This window comes from Triturus cristatus, chromosome 3_1, assembly GCF_964204655.1.
Source record: "Triturus cristatus chromosome 3_1, aTriCri1.1, whole genome shotgun sequence".
In the NCBI taxonomy this organism is placed as follows: domain Eukaryota; kingdom Metazoa; phylum Chordata; class Amphibia; order Caudata; family Salamandridae; genus Triturus; species Triturus cristatus.
The window spans coordinates 625,863,797-625,883,272 of NC_140583.1; the positions used below are offsets into that span (position 1 = coordinate 625,863,797).

The following is a 19,476-nucleotide window of genomic DNA, read 5'->3' on the forward strand; positions in this document are numbered from 1 at the left end:
GGTTGTCCCCTCTCTTCCAGAACAGATGATTATCGGACAGGACAATCCCTCCTTCTTACTGATACTGAAAGATAGGCTTCAGGTTCTTAAAACACCAAGTCAGACATGCCCTGCCCTCTTAACACAGGCCCCCTGGATATCTGATAAGAGTTTCAAGTATACACAGAAACACGATCCAACCCTACAACCAGCCTGGGACCATGCCCGTCAATCGGCCCGCAAGGCTGCTCCTACTTATCCCTTGTTCCAGGTTAAAAATGATCTGTTATATAGGGTCGGAAGGCAGGGAGACACTCCCCAGCTTCTAGTGCCCCAGACTTTCCGAGACCAGGTCCTTTTTTTTGCACACTCGCATCTGTTGGCAGGGCATGGGGGGCACAGAAGACCACACAGATCGTGCTGCAGCACTTTTACTGGCCAGGGATCTTCTCGCATGTCACCTGTTTCTGTCAGGAGTGTGAGGTATGCCGACGGAAAAACCCTTGTAGACCCCCGGCAGTCCCCTTGCAACCTCTCCCGATTGTGGGGACCCCGTTTGAAAGGATAGGCATGGATCTCATTGGTCCTCTTCCCCGAACCAAGAAGGGTCATCTATATGCCTTGGTCGTGGTGAACTACGCCACACGATATCCAGAGGCCTTTCCTTTACGGACCCCCACAACCCGGAACATCGCTGAGAGGTTGCTTGAGATGTTTTCCAGAGTAGGATTCCCACGTGAAATACTCACGGATCAAGGGACCCCTTTTGTTTCGAAGCTGATGTCGGAAATCTGTAAATCGCTTGACATTTTGCATATTAAGACGTCTGTTTACCATCCCCAGACGGACGGCCTTTGTGAGCGCTATAACGCCACCTTAAAACTGACACTGAAGAAACTACTGACCATAGAAGGGAGGGAATGGGACACGTTACTTCCTCTAGCTTTGTACGTCATTAGAAGTCAGACCCAAACCAGTCTGGCTTGTTCTCCTTTCCAACTTCCCTATGGAAGGGAACCCCGTAGCCTGCTAGAAATCACCAAAGAGGTCTGGGAACAAGAGAAGGAGGAGGAGACCAAGTCATTTCTTGACTACACTCATAGCCTTCGTACCCGACTACATAAGTTGAGGGACTTTGCTGACACTAACCTAGAGAAGGCCCAGGTGAAACAGCGGCTACTCTACAATAAAGGAAAGAAATGGCGACAGTTAAACGTGGGGGACTGGGTATTGGTCCTTTTGCCGTACGTCATAGCAAGGACAAGAGCGGATTGGCAGGTACCATATCGTATCGTAGACAAAATAGGGTTGACGTCATATCGAATACAAATCACCCACAAAAGGAGACAGGTTTATCACAAACCTACTAAAAAAATGGCTAGGTCCTCCTCCCAAAGACGTACACCAAGCAGTGAGGGCGTTCCCCGCCGAATCCACTTTGCCTCAGCTAGTTGTTAATCCAGACTTAACCGAGGGACAGGGGAGAACCCTATAGGAGACTCTACATCCCTATGCACCCCTCTTTTCTGACCTACCGGGACGGACTTCCCTGGCTGAACATTCCATCCAGACCCAGCCAGGGAAGATAGTCAAACAAAAACCATACCGTATACCAGCAGCCCGGAGGGAAGCAATAGGACAGGAGGTGAAGAGCATGCTCGCCCTGGGGGTCATAAAACCGTCACAGAGTGAGTGGTCATCGCCGATCATTCTAGTGCCGAAACCGGACGACTCTGTACGGTTTTGCACCGACTTTCGGGCAGTCAACTCCATCTCCAAATGCGACTCCTATCCCATTCCCCAAGTTGATGAGTTGATTGAGAAGCTTGGTGAAGCACAATACATCACCACCCTTGACCTTACGAAGGGCTATTGGCAGGTGCCCCTTAAACCAGAAGACCAAGAAAAAACAGCCTTTTCTACACCTACTGGCTTGTACGAGTTCACCGTACTACCTTTTGGTTTACATGGCGCACCTGCCACGTTCCAAAGACTCATGAATAAGGTATTGCTCCAACACCAGGGGTATGCTTCTGCATACCTTGTAGATATAGTTATCTACAGCCCCACTTGGGAATTACACCTCCAACATTGCTGCCAGGTCTTACAGGCACTTCAGGATGCAGGCCTACACATTAACGCGAAGAAATCAAGGGCTGCCTTCAAGAAAGTGAAATACCTCGGGTTCCTTCTTGGGAACGGGCTAATCGAACCACAAACCGAAAAAGTAAAAGCCATAGCCGATGCCCCTTTTCCGTCCACAAAAAAAGAGGTCAGGGCATTTCTGGGGCTCCTGGGCTATTATAGGCAGTTTATACCACAGTATTCAGAAGTCCCCGCGCCCCTTACTGACTTACTGCAGAAATATGTCAGGACCAAAGATCTCCAGGACCCATCCCCGGAAGCCAGAAGGGCCTTCCAAGATCTAAAAACCGCAATAACCACAGCCCCTGTCCTTCGCTCCCCTGACTTTTCAAAGCCTTTTTTATTACACATGGATGCCTCTGAACATGGGTTAGAGGCCGTTTTGTCCCAAACAACCCTGGAGGGGGTGGAACATCCGATCCTCTTTATCAGTCGAAAGCTCTTCCCGCGTGAACAAAGATACCCAATCATTGAAAAAGAGTGTCTTGCCATTAAGTGGGCAGTGGACAAACTCAGATACTATTTGGAGGGTGCCCACTTCCTCCTCTATACAGACCATGCCCCATTGCTCTGGATGAGCCGCAACAAAGAGAACAACCCACGGATCCTACGCTGGTTCCTATCTCTCCAGCCTTTCTCATTTGAAGTCATCCACCGTAAGGGGTCGGACAATGGAAACGCTGACTTCCTTTCCCGTCTCCCTCTGTTCCCCGATCGTGAACAGGCTGAGGTAGGGGTGTGTGACGAGGACGATCCATGCACGGGGACCAAACCATCCACAACGGAACACTTTTACCCTCACCTCTCTCCATGTCCCCTTCTGTGCTCACAGAACGCGTCCGAGGACTCCTGTGCCTTTAAGGCCGTGATGTTCCCGGGTCACATGGGAATGTCAGCTGACACGCTGGGGGCAAAAGCGGAAGACGCCGGAGGAGACTCTCTCTCATCGGGACCCAAAAAGGAACCGGACTTCGGAAGGGAGAGTTGGTCGTGGAGACTTTCTTTGTCAGCCCCTTGGACGTTTCCAGGACCGGGAAAGGAGCGGAGCCGCCGCCAGTAGTGTGGAGACGTGTGGAACACGGGGGAAAGCGGAAGGACCACAGACGGGCAGCCAGGCCCTAGCTGGCAACGCGTAAAAGCCAGCCACGACCCCCGGAGGGTCGTGGCTACACAAGGTAAGGGGACGTCTGGGTTTCATGTGGGGTCAAACAGCAGAACGAACTAAGGGAGGGGGTGCTGGAAGTGACTGACCCGTACAGTGTATCACATGTTTTTGGGCTACATTATATGCGCTGATTCACTGGTGGAGGAACCGGGTGACATTTCCTTGCACTCCCTCGCTCCCCGCGCCCATTACTAAGAGGCTGGTCACCATCCTCACAAACTCTTCTCTCTTTGTTTCTTTTGTTGTTTTTGTCTGCCTACCATACCGGGGAGAGCGCCCTTCAAGAGTCGTCTAAAGAGAACGCGGAAGGGAGAAGAGAATCCCGTGATCTAGATCACAGCAAGATTGCACGAGTGGAATCGGACTACAAGTCCAGGAATTCTCTGCTTTTGTGTTACGCTTAATAAAACACTTTCAGTTCCACCTACCCCGTGTCCTGGTCTGCTTCTCCACCGCGCCACATACTTCTTATAGAGTGTGGACAAATATAGATTGCACTCAACTACAGCTACATCTCACGCAAAATCTGCCTCTCCACCTTGCATGATCCTGAGCAAGCCACTCTGGGTTACTTAAATTGGTTTGACACTGCAGTGCCCACAAAAAAGGTTAATCAAGGCAGGAAAAAGAAGCCCTCAGCACCTTAGTTTTCAGAGGCACTCCAGCTGGAAAAACAAAGCTACAGGCAAAAAGAGAGTAAATGGATACTTAAAAATAAATGTCACAAAAAGGAAGCATATAGATTTCGTTATCAAATAACAGAATATAACAGCATATGGATTTCGTTTTTCAAACAGATTTCGTTATCAAATAACAGCATTTTTTATCTCCCAGATAGAATCCTACAAAAATTCAGCTAAGGAACTTTTCCAGGTAATAAACAATTTAACTAAACAACCAGAAGTCTAAAGGAGCCTGCAACAGTGAAAACTTTTGTGGCACCATCTCCCTACATTTAAGGAATAAAGTCGACCAAATTTATGATCTATTTAGCCATTCTAATATATTAACTTCACATGTGTTCAAGAGCTTTGGTGACAACAATACAGCCAACAACACCCCCTGGGCCTCTCTGACCACCTTCCCCTGATCACGACATTGCAAATTGAGAACCTCAACATGCCCACCAAGTCTGGGTCTCAGGATGATCCTTGCCCCCGTCAGTGCTAAAATCCATCCTGGAACCAACAGCCAATGTTCTGGCAAGTATTTCTTAACTCAATGTTTAACACAGGTATTTTTCCAACTCCTTGGAAGAGGGCTTCTATTCTTCCTCTTTAAAAAAAAGGTAGTCTTGACGCGGAAGATCCCTCCAACTACCGACCCATTTCCAGACTTTCTTTCCCAGCTAACATACTTGAGAAAATCATTAATAGTCAACTGTCCCAGTTTATTAAAGAGAATAATCTATTGGACCCAACACAATTTGGGTTCAGATCGGATAACAGCACCGAGACGGCTCTACTTAAAGCCACCAATGAACTCAAGATCATTTAAGACAGAGGAGGAACAGCGGCTCTGATCCTGTTTGATCTCTCCACAGCTTTTGAAACCATGGACCACCCTACTCTGATTTCTCACCTGGAGACCTTTGGCATAAAAAGTATGGTTTGGAGTTACTCAAATCCTTTCTAAATAACAGGGAAAATACGGTAAAACTGGATATTTTTAGCTCCAACACATTCTCCCTGCCTTGTGGAGTGCCACAGGAATCTTCGCTCAGCCCCACCCTTTTTAACTTATATATAACAAAACAAGACTCTCTGATTCAATCATTCAGCTTCTCTCTCACCTCGTACGCAGATGATACGCAGATCATTTTATCTGCCGTGAATGATGCTAACTACACCAGCCTGCAAATCCACAGCTGTATGAGAGAAATTGGTGCATTGATGAGTGATCCTTCTAGGAAACTATCCCAAATTCTGGTCTACTGCCAGCTGGCCATCACAATTGGGCACGCGTCCCTCGCCTACTCCCATAGCCTAGAGTCTTGAGGTGATTCTTGATGAAAAATCTAAATCTTAGCAAGCAAATTAATGCAGTCCTATCGTCCATGTACAATACTCTTAGAATCATAAAAAAGATTCTACATTTTCTCCCTATGAATTCCAGGAAAACAGTTATATCCTCTTTAATCCTTTCCAAATTGGATTACTGTAATGGCCTATCCATAAATCTTCAAGCACAGTATATCAAGAAACTTCAGGTACTGCAGAACTCTGCCGCTAGACTACTTCTTTGTCTCTCTAAACACCACGCAGTATACCAATCCATCAAAGATTTGCACTGGCTGACGCTTAGGAACCATATCAAATTCAAAGCACTCAGCCTTACAATTAAGGGCTTGCATGGCTCAGACTAGAATTTTTTAGACAAGCCATTTCCGGGTATGTCCCTAATAGGAACCTCGGATCAATGAGATCCTACAAAGTTACCAGCTTCAGATATAAAAAAAAGTAAATGGGGTGGAAGCAGCTTCCTTGCTGGGGCTACCAAACAGTGGAATCTCTTGCCAATACACATTAGATCGGCCTCCTTACTACAGGTTTTCAGAAAGTGCCTTAAAACCTGGCTTTTCAATCTTTAGTCTCCTACTACCTCACATATTTCTCTGTCTAGCTAGCACCAAGACACCCTTGGTTATACGTCACACTCTACAAAATTTCTAGCATAACATAACTGCTAGATTTCTTTTTGGGAAGGAACTCTCCTTATTTTTTCCAGCCTGACTGAATTTCTCTTTCTGATTGTCTTAGGTAGAAAGTGCAGTCATTTCCTTACATATGCATCTGCCTTCCACCATCCTTTCAGCACATTCTCCCCTTTGGGGATGGAATGCTCTCCTGGTCATTCCCTCAGATTTCCACCTCTCTTTCTCTCTCTAAATGTCTTACTGTCAGCTCTCCCCACTCTTTTCTCCCTCTCTCTTCTCTGGCCTTTCCCTCTGTTCTCCTTAGCTATACCTCCCCTATTAGTCAGCGGTGAGTACTTCTCCCCTGGCTGAATTAGAAACATCTGGTGAGACCAGAACATTCCCTTCTGCTGTCCTAATGAATTTTTTGCACAGTTCAGTGAATGATATTCCTGCCGTCCAATCAAGATTCTGTGTTACTGCTAAGCTCTATTTGCTTAGTAAACCTGTCCTTCATGTTAGTGTCCCATGAAATGTGCAATTTGCTTCACCCTGTGCAGCAGGAGCTCTTCAATCACTCTCATAAACAAGGCAAGTGAACTCCTCCTCCTCACAGTGCTCTGCTGCACGAAATGCCCTTTCTGCATGTCTGGCCTCAACTGATGCATTCTCTATAAAGAGCGCTCCTTTTGTTCTCCTGGCATCTGAATGCTTAATATTCTGAAAGACATACCCGCCTTGGCTACCCATCATGGCTTTGTTCCAATACAGTAAACGTTTGGCATCCTACCTGTGGAATCTATTTAAATTTTTCTCCAAAATGCTAAAAAAAAAATCAGATATGAAGGGGGTACAAACTGAGCACCTTGCTCTCTCACAAAGCATTTGGAACATCATAGTTCAAGAAATGCAACGCTGTGCCCCAGCATGGCTTTTCAAATGCACTGGCCCATTTTCCTATGCCCTGTAATCCAGTTTGTCAATGGCATTGCCTGGGACTTCTTCAGGCCACTGCTTGCAGATATTCAACATCTCATAAGCACAAAATAAGATCTTCAGAGTTGAAGAAGCATCACTGTGTTTCACTTAATTAATAACTCAACCTACTCTCATGTCTTGCAATAGACATTTAAAAACTTCTCTTTTCTGGTTATTCCTGAAATAGTCGACTTCTTAGTTTTTAGGTCTCGCCTAGGCAGCGCGCATGCGCTTCCCTAAGTGGGCCTTTAGCCATCGGTCTTCACTTTTTTTCAAGCACTGCACTCGTGCTTGTGGCGGCTTCCACCTTGCGGGAGCGAGCAGCGGCACGGCCACGTTAATTACAAACATATGGCCGCTGCTCGCTCACGCAAGGTGGATGCCAACACAAGCACGAGTGCGAGTGCTTGAAAAATGAAGACAGTCCTTTTTGTCCCTTCTGAACTGCTTGTCTTGCCGTGGCTTTCTTTTCTGAACGTGTTTCATTTTCAGGTTACACGTCTGACACTGCGCCGTGCTTCTGCTTGTTTTCCTCGAGTGTACTTTCTGCTCGATGCCCTCTTGGTTTCCCTGGCTCGTTTTACTGACGAAAAGACCTTTCCCGGGATCGTAGACATCGCCCCATGTCCGACTCGATTGTGGCACTCTCATTAGGGCTTCAGCAGGCCGATCCAAAGTTAATGGCAAGACAATTTGGATTTTACAAAGCACCTCACTCCTGGGCCATTCTTGTGCATGGACTCGGCAGGCAGGAGAGTTAAAAAGCACCCCGCGAGGCTAAGGTCATTTTGCATGTGAGAGCACGGGAGGCAGCGCGGAAGGGGTTTTAATTGCTCCGATCAAATGAAATGGGGATGGTAGCTCTCCCTCCTCCTAGGCCTCAAGCTAAAGAGAACATCCTAGCCTCTGACATCAGCTAAGCGGGTCACTTTCTCTGACCGCCTCTGTGAGTCACGGCACAGCTGTTTTAAATACTGATTTAAAATACTTGTTAAAAACGTACATTATTCAATAATTTGCAGCAAATTTCAGCTGTTGTTGATTGTATTCCCGGTCTCGACCTCGACTGAAATGAGAAGCCTCTCTGATTGGAGAAATCATTCTGATATCTGTAACTGAAAAAGGCATTACACTTTTGTTTCCTCGCAAAACCTCTTTCTGTGCCTCGCATCAGAACATCTTTTGCCTCTCACTAGGGCTTCAGCAGGCCGATCCAAAGTTAATGGCGAGCAGGTTTTTGTGCAGACAATTGGATTTCACAAGGCACCTCACTTCTGGGCCATTCTGATGCATGGACTCGGCAGGCAGAAGAGTTACAAAGCATCCCGTGAGGCTTAGGTCATTTTGCATGTGAGAGCACGGGAAGCAGCGCGAAAGGGGTTTTAATTGCTTCGATCAAATGAAATGGGGATGGCATCTCTCCCTCCTCCTAGGCCTCAGGCTAAAGAGAACATCCTAGCCTCTGACAGTTAGAACAATCTTTCCTCTCTCAAATGCTGCCCTGTATCAGAAGTCAACAAATCACACTTATTGGAAATCTTTTCAGGTCAGATTAGAAAGGTTTTCAATGCCAAATTATAGGGTGGTTCAACAACAGTGTGCTTTCGCAAAAACAACTCTTAAGTACATTCGTCTCTTTAGATCAGCGGGTCACTTTCTCTGACCGCCTCTGTGAGTCACGGCATAACACATCAAGGCAAGGGAGTCTACCGTTGTTATTTATCTAACTCTCTCTCTCACTAACTCTCTCTCTCTCTCTCACTAACTAACTCACTCTCTCACTCACTCTAACTCTCTCACTCTCTCTTACTAACTCATTCTCTCACCAACTTACTCTCTCACTAACTATTATTCAATCCCTCTCACTAACTCTCTCACTAGCTAACTCTCTTTAAAAACACTAATTCAAACTATCTCTCTCTCACGGACTCTCTCTTTCAAAACAAACTCTCTCATTTCTCTCTTTCATAGACTCTCTCGCTCAATAACTAACTATCTAACTATCTCTTTCTCTCACCAAATAACTCTCTCCCTCTCAGTCACTAACTTACTCTCTCACTAACTAACTAACTAACTCTCTCATTAACAAACTAACTAACCCACTAACTATCACACTAACTGTTACACAGGTACTATTTCCCAAGATTCGGCCTCATGTTATTTATGCCCCCCCCCCATAACAAAAAAAATGATAACAAGCAAGCATTGGCACACGCAGAAACAAGTTGCCAACATTTATAGGACAAAATTAGATAAAAACATTATTTATAAGTTATACTTTTATATATGGTCTTTCACTTGGACGTAATGCTTTCTTGGTCATATATAAGGTAACAAAAATGCTATCAACACTTCTTTATTATAACTTTTAAGCATTCTACAAAATAATGTACAGCACAGCTTAAAAACATAAACAAAGTCAATATCTCTAGCTAAACACATAAGGTCCCAAAGGCGAGACCTATTGGCTATGCCAATGCTTGTTTACTTCAGTATTTCTCCCACTTTGTTCTTTGAATACATGTTGTTGTCTATAAAGAGCACTTTTAATAATCCATAGTACAACAGCGTTAAATGAAACCATTGTATAGACAAAACGGTAGCACCAAAGGCTGAACATTTGGATTTGGAGAAGCTGCAATAAGGGGGCAGGACAGATGGACAGAAGAAACCGAGATAAAGAATAGGAAAGAACATTAAGGAATTATGAAACAACTTTGGAAATTAGATGGCGGGGACATGCGAGTGTGAGGAGTTAGGGTTTAAGGGATAGACATCATCTTTTAATGTTCATGGTACTTCGGCTAGCTTATTGCCCAGAAAAGCAGAGACCTGCCCTCTCCTTATTAACATTATAGGTAGGCTCCTTCAGTGGAGGCTAGCATCTACGGGGAGAAGGTGGGGGCGCACGCAAATAAAATAAACACTTACTGAACACTTCCTCTGAACCAGACCTCTTCTTTCGTTGACTGCAGGCACCAGCAAACTCCCTTGACCAATCCTGACACTGCTTACATGCTGTTAACCAGCATGAGAGCAGCGCCCGGATTGGCGGAAGGGGCATCTCTCTGTGCTCCCCAGCCCCCTGGAAGCCTGCACTTGCTCTCAAATTAGCTGTCTAAGATAGCTGGGTTTAGAGATTTAAAGTGTGCACGTCTGACTGGCCTTAGATGAGTAAAAAGGGGGTGTGGAGGGGAAGAGTCAGAGGGAAGAGTTTAGAAAGGCTTTTATTGATGCAAGGAGGAGTAGAGGCGGGGAGAGTCTAGAAAGCGTTATTTTGAGGATCATAGTAGTGGTATGGGGCTTGGGATAAATGAGAGAATGGATGTAGAGGATATATTGATAGAGGTATAGGGTGAGAAATAGGGTAGTGCATGGGAAAGAGTACTAGCAAGAAGTTTGAGACGAGTCAGAAAGTTGGGGTAGAAGATATATTGTGAGAAGTATAGGGTGAGAAATAGGATAGTGCATATCAATACTCCATTTTCTCTCTAGATTCGGATTTTTTCTACTTCTACAATTGAATTTGGTGCTTCAAATTTGAAATGATGAGTCTCCAAACCTCTATATTTTACAGTGTTAACTGTCTTCTTTTCTACCAAGCATGTGGCCTGTGGTATCTTTCGGTTTTCATATTTTCGGTCATGTGGTCAGTCATAAATGAATGGAAACAAACAGAAGGCAGACACACCAAGAATGCTTTGAAGGAAGGCATTGTCAAACTACGAGTTTTGCAGCAAAGAGCCATAATTCTCACAATCATGTATCCAACAGAACATATTGGGCCCAACACAGGTCAGGTGTTTCATAAAGTTAGTTATCACAAAGTTCACAAAAGTACCAACCATGAGAATAAAAACGCAACCAAATCCCACACAAGAAAGAAGATGTTAATTACAGCAACGCACATTCAATCAATGCAGGTCAAAGGTAGCATACAGCTGTACCTCACTGAGATCACAACAACTCTCCACTCTTCATAAAACAATCTATCACTCGAAGACACAACAAAATAGATTTACCAGCACGACACAAGAGCTACTCTCGTTTATAGGGATGCTGCGGTCCCTAACAAAATGGCATACACTCAATCCTCTAAAACGCATAATTCAACTGTAATCCACATACCAAGCTCCCAAAAGGCACACCTGATTTGGTTAAGACCGTCAGTTGCACCCCCCAAAACTGTAATCATTACTACACACGCACAACCAAACATATGCTCAAAAGATCGACACTAATGCAGAATTAGGTAAAATGAAATGTTTTTAAACCTGAAAATAGACTGCACTGTGACAGAATGTGCGAGACCAGGGTAGAATTGTCCCTAAACTTGGACCGACCGAGCTGCGAGGTTATACCAATTGCCAGAGTTGTACACCATAACAAACGTAGCGTGAGTTTGTTTTTGAAAGCCATAACTTCAGTTGAGTCCAGTGCCCTTACTCCTTCCAAACTCGCCAGGGCCCATCACTTTCCAAACCCGGGTGGGAGATGCACGTCTGTGTGCTTGGGATGACAGAGCTGGGCAGATCAGTTTGAAGACTGGCTTCCACCTCTGTGAAGGATTGCAGTGGGACAGCCAGAAATCCCAAATGTACAGCAATGGTCGCCTACTTCCCAAACTATACCAACTTTAACACTTACACAACGTACCCATGACTAACTACCACCATTAACCAAGAAGAACTGAAGAAAATCAAGGAATGCAAAAATGGCTCAAGCTTAATTTAAAAAGAAAATAAATATCTTGCAGTGATCTATAAAGTACATACAATCAGAATTATAGTAAACTATATATGTGTGAATTAAGGTGAGAGGTCTGACCCAAAATATAGTTCAAACTAAATATGCAGTTTTCAAAATTCTGGCAACCAATCAGGAGGTTCGCTTCCAATTTTACAGGTGGGAGGGAGCCTCCTGAGCGGCTGACAGGTTTCTTAAGCTGTAGACCTACTAGGCTTGGGCCATAATTTATTTTCAGGACAATCACGACAATGTAAATGAATCCCATTTCAACTGATGCATACAATGCTATGCATTGTGACCCCGCACTCTGAAATCAATGGTAGACCCCTATCCATAAGAAGATCTCTGCTACAATGGTACACTCATCCAATCAGGCCCGGCATGCGCACTTAACAACAAATATGACTTACTTGATAGCCTAACGACAACACCACGGCTGATCACTGTGCCAACAGTGCTCTGTCGCACGCAAGAGTAGCTCCCCTCACTGCTGTCACTCGGCTCTGCTTGTCCAAGGTCATAGGGTGCCTGGGAGATGGATAGCGACCCATTGGGCAAAGTCTGCACATAGGTCTGCTCTGGGATCTGCTGCCCATCCTTCCACCAGCTGATATTGGCAGGCTGATCTACAGGGCCCAGTTGGCAGTCCAGCACTAGCGGGCGTCCAGGCTCCAGAATCACCTGCACAGGGCCCACGCCGCAGCCAACACCCACAGGCTCCGCGGATCCTTAAAGTAGAAAAGAGACACATGTGGAAGTTAAGAAGAACCACTACTACTTTCTGTACAACTATATGTGCTAGGGAACAAACAAAAAGTCTTTGGTTCAATTGTTTTAGATATACATGTTTTTTATAGTTATACATTTAGTTTATGGATTAATTTTTGGAGAAGCGTTGTCATAGTAATTACAGAATTTTTGGGGGATAAAAACATGATTCTAATTAAAGCCTTACAGATCAATAGCCAACACAAATCTTCTCGAATAATAAAGTGTTGTCAATTAGAGTAAATGGCATTACCTTTAAAGGTGATAGGAGAAACGCGGTATCAGAATAAAGTTTACAATGAAAACAGCACTATAAAAACTACAATTCTAAAACGCAATCTCATAAGTATACAGAATTAATATGATAAATGCGTATGATTTATACACTGAGCAACATTAAATAAAATAGATCTATTAAGACCTATAAGAAAATGCATTTAATTCGGACAAATATCAATAACATAATAAATACCTTAACTATCAATGGCTGCAATAAACCCACTCAGTCCTGTGGGAAAAGTGCTTTCAATGAGTGCAACGGACACAGTCATAATAAAAGAGAAAGCTCACAGTAATGCTAAAGGGCTCATATAAAATGAAGATGCAGTAAGATATTAGGGCTGTCAAGGATTACCTAACTTAATCAATACAGCATTCACAGGAAATCTTATGAAACCTACATGAGCGTTTTAAAGCTGCCACCACTGCATTGCGAACGAGAGGGAGAATGTTTATCAAGCTACATAAGAAGTCAAAGGAGCGCAATCGAAAATTTATTCGCTTAAGGTCTTTAAATCATCTATGTTGGGTCGGAGCCAAGATGGCGGAGTGAGCAGACGTCCTGCTCAAGAGCTTCCGCTACGGATCTCTGCACCACTGGCCTGAAGGCCGTCAACAGCGCTGACGACGACCCTGCGTGGCAGCATTCTGAGCCCCGGAGCCAGGGGGGGTCACCGCGGTGGTTGGACCGGCGGCCGAAGTCTGTGGCCAACGAGACGGTGAGGCGATCGGCGAGGTGAGGCGGTCGGGCTTCCCCGGAGCGGCCAGAGGTCAGTGCAGCGACGTCGGCCAGCTGAGCTGGAGCTAGACCCTTGGGACCCGGAGGCCGAGACGGTGGTGAGTGGCGATCCTCGGGGGCAGCGGCGACGACGGAGCTGATGTGAGCTGAAGGCGGAGCTCCGACCAAGAGCAGCCCGTCGCGCTTGGGGAGCTGCACTGGAGACGAGAGGTGCGTTCTCCTCACCCCGGGCAGGGGCTACAGTTTGGAGATCGGCCGTTGTCGGAAATGGAAGCACAGTGGCTGAGCAGTCGGTGGATGTCGCGCGGCTGTGCCTGGAGCTGAGTGGGCTGGTGTGAGCACGCAGAGCCCGGGGGCTGGACCTTCCCCTTGCAGTGGCGGCGAGTAAGCAGGTGAGGGGCGCCGTCGGAGTCTGAAGAGGCCCGCTATCTCTGGTGCCTGGTCGGCAGCGGTAAGGGCCCTTGAGGTGCGTTTCCCTCCCCACCCACCACCATAAGACTGATCGCGCCGGCTGAGGGCCTCTGCGGTTTGGGGCCCGGGGATCGACTGAGAGGCTAGGCGGCAGCAGACCATCGGGAGCGAAACGCTGTGGCCACGATTTGACTCTGCTGCGGTGGGGGAGAGTACTCTGGTGTGCCGGAGAGCAGTGGTGGTGACAACGGCCGACGTGCCCGCCGCCAGTGGGGATGGACAGTGGCCTGCCAGGGCTAGTAGAGAAACATACTCCTGATCGGCCGCACTGACGCAGGGAGGGACAGAGGTCCCACCCGGAAGAGCCAGGTGGTCAGCCCGAGTTACGCGGCACGAGGGCGCAATACCGGGGGCAACAGTGTCCTGGGCGGGAGCAGTCCACTGGAAGGGCCTACTAAGTCGTTGGAGATTCAGAGTTTCGTGCCCCCTACTGATCGAGCCCTTAGAGCCCTGTCCCTCGGCTGAGAACTGGTGGGGGAGAGACAGGTCTCTTGCACGAAGCTCTTCGGGTCCGGGGAGCGGCGCCATGTCCAACCCCAGGAAGCGTCAGGATAAGACCCTCAAAGATCTGTTCTCTTAGGCGGCAACCGGAGAGGCAGTTTCTGGTATGGAGGAGGGTCCCACGGGACGGGGCTCGCCGGAGGCCGGGGGTGCGGAACCTATCACCAAGGCATTTCTGGAGTCAATGTTCTCCGCGCTGCGGGACGACATCCACACGCTGAAGCGCGAGTTCACGTCTGAACTTAAAGAGGTCCGCCGCGACATGGATGGCATTGGACAGCGAGTTGCGGACCTGGAGGGTAAGAGTGATGGAAGGGATGTAGCGGTAGCAGCCCTCCAGCAGGAGATCATCAGGCTACATGACCAGCAGGTGGACCTTCAGACCCACCTTGAAGACCTGGAAAATCGCTCCCATCGCCACAACATCCGGATCAGGGGGGTTACACTGGATGACACCTCAAAAGATCTTTTTACCTATACGAGAGAACTCTTTAATCACATCCTAGGGCGCCCCCTGGAAACAGCTCTGTGTATAGATCGGGCGCATAGAGTGGGCCCTCCTAGAGCGTCGGCGGCTCCACCATCGGACATCCTAGTATGCGTGCAGGACTATCGCACCAAGGAACACATATTACAAAAAGCCCGCCAGTCGCACCCCCTTCAGTTTCGGGAACACAGGCCAGTGCTGTATCAGGACTTGTCTGTTCTCACGCTGCAGAAAAGGCGCCTCTTCAAGCCTATTACTTCGCATTTGCGGCAACACAACATACCTTATAGCTGGGGCCACCCCTTTCGCTTGGTATTCCGTAAGGATGACAAACTATACCAATTACGCTCTCTGTCTGAGGCCAGCAAATTGTTAGGAGTGGATCTTCCGGAGGAGGAAGGGGATACCAAGACAGGACCAGATGAAGCCGGGCCTCGTTGGAGGCAGCAGGGTTGTAAACGCCGTCTCAAAAAACCACAGCCCGCGGAGATCACGAGGGGCTGACAATCGGCGCTGGATGCAGTGTCCGCGGAACTCTCTGGTCCGGCCCTTGGCTGACTTTGAACGCTATGCTGTGCCGAGGGGTTCCTTCTCCAATGTTCAGATCCTTGGCGGGAGGAGGGCTTCCTTTCACTATTGGTGGATTAACCCGATGACTCTTCACCGATCACCGAAGAGTGATGGACTACATGTTCTACACTCTGGTGGTCGACAGTTCCTTTTTTGGAGGTTTGTGGGGAAGGGGTGGGTAGGGATTTTAGTGCTCGACGTCCACTTCACCTTGGAGATTCTAAAGACTTACTGTGGCCGCGCGTTCCTGGCCCGTCTACACACCGAACATTCCGGGGATGCGCTGGTTGACTTCCCTCTATTGCAGGATTCCCCGTCCACTACCGATCATGCCTCCGACCACACTTAAGATTTTGACCCTCAATGTGCGGGGTCTTAACAACCCAGTTAAACGCAGGGCGGTCTTATCATGCCTAGAGAACTCACAAGCCGATCTCTGTCTTCTGCTGGAGACACATCTCCTGGCGCGCGACTGTCACCGAATGGGATCCCGGAAGTTCCCCAACCAGTTCTTTTCTTCCGGGCCTACGAAGACGGCGGGGGTGGCGATCCTGGTGGCTCAGAGGTTTCGGAGCGAGGTCTTGCACAGGGTGGCCGAGGTCAAGGGGCGGCTACTGACATATCGCATTGCACTGGGGGGAATGACGTTCACTATTAGCTCCCTGTACGCCCCAAATGAGGGACCGGAGAGATTCATACATTCCGCCATCACCGAGGCTACAGCTACACATGATCGCAATATCATCATAGGGGGCGACCTCAACCTGGTTTTTGATAACGCTCAGGACAGATCCGCTCAGCGCACTCACCAGGTGGGGCACTTTCTGCGGAGGGGCGGGGGCGACTGCAGGATCTGGGGCTATGCGACCTCTGGCGCAGCCTTCACCCTAGGGATAGGGAATACTCCTTTTATTCCAATGCACACAAGACTTATGCTAGATTGGATCATTCCTTAGTGAAAGCCCCGGTCCGAGCGCTCACAACCGCGGTCGACATTGGGGTGGCTTCTTTGTCGGACCATGCCCTGGTTCTGTTGACCCTCACCCTCCCACCCATGTCCCGACCGGTCAGAGTGTGGCGCCTTAGGGATACTCTTCTACACCGCGAGGAGGTGGTTAAACCCATTCAACACTCCATTCACGACTATCTTACACACAACGCAAATCAGGACACCACGCCCGCTACACAGTGGGCAGCTATGAAGGCAGTTATCAGGGGGGAGTTCATCTCGATTGCAGCGGCAGACAATAGGGAACGAGGGGGCAAAAGGGAGGAACTCACGCAGCAGGTCCGCGACTTAGAGCGGGTGCACCAGCGGACGGGAGCCCCAAGAGTGTGGCGGCAACTTAAAGCCGCTCGGCAACAGTTAGCGGCGCTTGACCAGGATCGGGCAGAATATGCGTCACTGAGGCTGCGACCTGCCTACTACGCGGGGGGTCAGGTGTGGACGTCTCCTAGCACACAAATTGAGAGAGGTCCGCCAGCGTCAAGGAGTCTAAGCGATCATGCGGGAGGATGGCACGTCCGCTACGGATGACGGGGCTATATCAGAGACATTCCGGGAGTTTTACGCCGCGCTTTATGAGGGGGCTCCTCTAGAGCGTTCTGAGGGGGCGGCGTTCCTAGATTCAGTCACTTTGCCTGTTTTGACAGCGGCACAAGCCGAACACCTCGACAGAGCCATTCAGGTGGAGGAGGTCGTAACCGCCATATCTCGTCTCAAGCTGGGGAAAGCCCCCGGTCCAGACGGCTTTTCCACTGTATTTTACAAGAAGTTCTGCTCCGTGCTTGCCCCGATTCTCACTCGGTTGTTTAGTTCCTTTGCAGTCCCGGGAGCGATCCCGAGTGACCTATTGGAAGCCTCCATAGCAGTCATTCCCAAGCCTGGGAAAGATAGTTCACGTTGTGGAGCCTACCGCCCAATATCTCTCCTCAACATAGATTTTAAAATATACACAGGAATATTGGCGGCTCGTCTCGGTCCCCATATGCCCTGCCTCATTGATCCGGACCAGGCGGGCTTCATCCCCGAGCGCCAAACGTCGGATAATACGAAACGGATATTACATCTTATTGAGAAGGCTACGTGGGTTCTGGGGGAATTTATGATGCTGGCCATCGATGCCGAAAAGGCGTTTTACTGTGTGCACTGGCCCTTCCTGGAGCAGGTGCTGGAGAGGGCGGGGTTGGGAGATCGATTCCGTACGTTTATCCTCAATTGTTATCGGTTTCCCACAGCTACGGTCCGGGTGAATGGCCACATCTCTTCTCGCTTCCATATTGAGCGAGGCAGGGGTGTCCATTATCCCCCCTCCTCTTTGCCCTTTATATGGAGCCACTAGCTCAGAGGCTGCAACAGAATCCGGGGATCAAGGGAATAAAGTTTGGGGGCTTTGTCCATACGATTAGCTTATATGCTGATGATGTGTTAATTTCGTAGGGGACCGATACAGTGAATTGTGGCAGCCATTGTTATCACTTTTGGCCACTGAGTTTACAGAAATCACATGCGCCCAGTATCTCCGGCTCCTACGCATCGCAGTGGTCCCGGGGGAGGGCGTTCGACAGGAGCGCAAAGGGTTCGGGATAGCTTGGGGGAAGACGTGGAGCACGGGGAGGGGGAGGGATGAGGGTAGGGGGGGGTTCCTTTGTTATTATGGTTCGGGGGTTTCAGTATTTCCTTTCACTTGAGAATTCCTTTTGGTTAAGGTCTTTAATCGACTATGCGCACCCAGTTCGGATGACACTGTTACAGGACTTCCGTCAGGTATATCATTGCTGTGTCTGATGATCGTTATACGCATGTAACCTTGCTTGTCACATGTGAATTATTATTAATAAAAACAATTAAACCATAAATTATCTATGTATAGCTCTATCACATTTAAGAAAAGCATAAGAAAGAAACGTCACGGATAGTCCTAGACAGAGGATGAGGTCTTTACAGAAAAGGAATCTTGAGACCTATATGTCAAACCGATTACCAGTGGGATATATCCGAACAAGAGAAATGCTGGACAAGAATGTTTTCTTAAAAAGCCCCCGCTGAGCTCTGGATGCCACACCTGGGGTAGCAAGTCTATTCTTAGAGGCCACACTTAAAGTATAATTATTAATTATAGACCATGCCTGGAGCATCACGCTGAATGCTGGAGACCGCACCTGGAGTATTGTGTTTAATTCTAGCGGTCGCGTCTGAAGTGTCATGGTTAACTATCAACCACACCTGGAGCATCATATGGAGTTCTAGAGACGACAGCTGGACTACTGTGCCTGACTCTGAAGACCACACCTGAAATATTGAATCCATTTCCAGAGGCCACATCTGAAGTATCTTGTTCAGTTCTGGGAGCTATGCCTGAAATGTCTTCTATAGTTCTGGGAGTCTGGGCTGTAGTTTAGTCTCAAATTCTGGTGACTGTATCTGAAGCAATGAGGACTACATCTACATAAGGACAAGACAGAACGAGGGAATCAGGGGGTAGGCAACACTAATTTTATAATATTTAAAGTCCACGCCCACCGATATCATTAGGAATCTAAACATTAGTAGCGATGGAGAATGTGACAGACGCAGAAATCCCTAAAGACAACAAGCACAGCACCAAAAGATATAAATTTTATAAAACACAGCAGGATGACAAGAGAAGGCAGCTCTACTGGAGACAGCCATTAAAACGCAGTCACAACCACGCGTGACTGTTATTATGAAGCCTTTACCATGCATATCCCTTTACCACGCATGCCTTTAGCAAGCTTGCCTTTAACACGCATATCCATTTACCACGTATGCCTTAACAACGAATGATAGGCTTATGCATAGTAATAGTTTTGTGGTAAATAATGGCTTTGTGGTAAATAGAAGTCCAATTTACGCTGTGGAAATTACATACATACACATCATTACCTTTTGTCTGAAGTATCGAGTTGTGTGACATCACAAAGGATGCTGCCTGCCATCTTGTCCTTTTTAATCTTAGAGATTTCCTTCCTTTCCTTGATACAACCTG

General features: G+C 47.7%; 1 protein-coding gene across 1 annotated transcript in view; it reads right to left on the reverse strand.

The window, feature by feature from the left end:
- IGDCC4 (immunoglobulin superfamily DCC subclass member 4) overlaps nt 1–19,476 on the reverse strand; it is a 575,762-nt gene that overhangs the window by 362,346 nt on the left and 193,940 nt on the right. Inside the window, exon 2 of the mRNA XM_085644585.1 lies at nt 12,062–12,379. Within this exon, the coding sequence (XP_085500711.1) occupies nt 12,062–12,379 (318 nt within the window). The remainder of the gene's footprint in view (nt 1–12,061; nt 12,380–19,476) is intronic.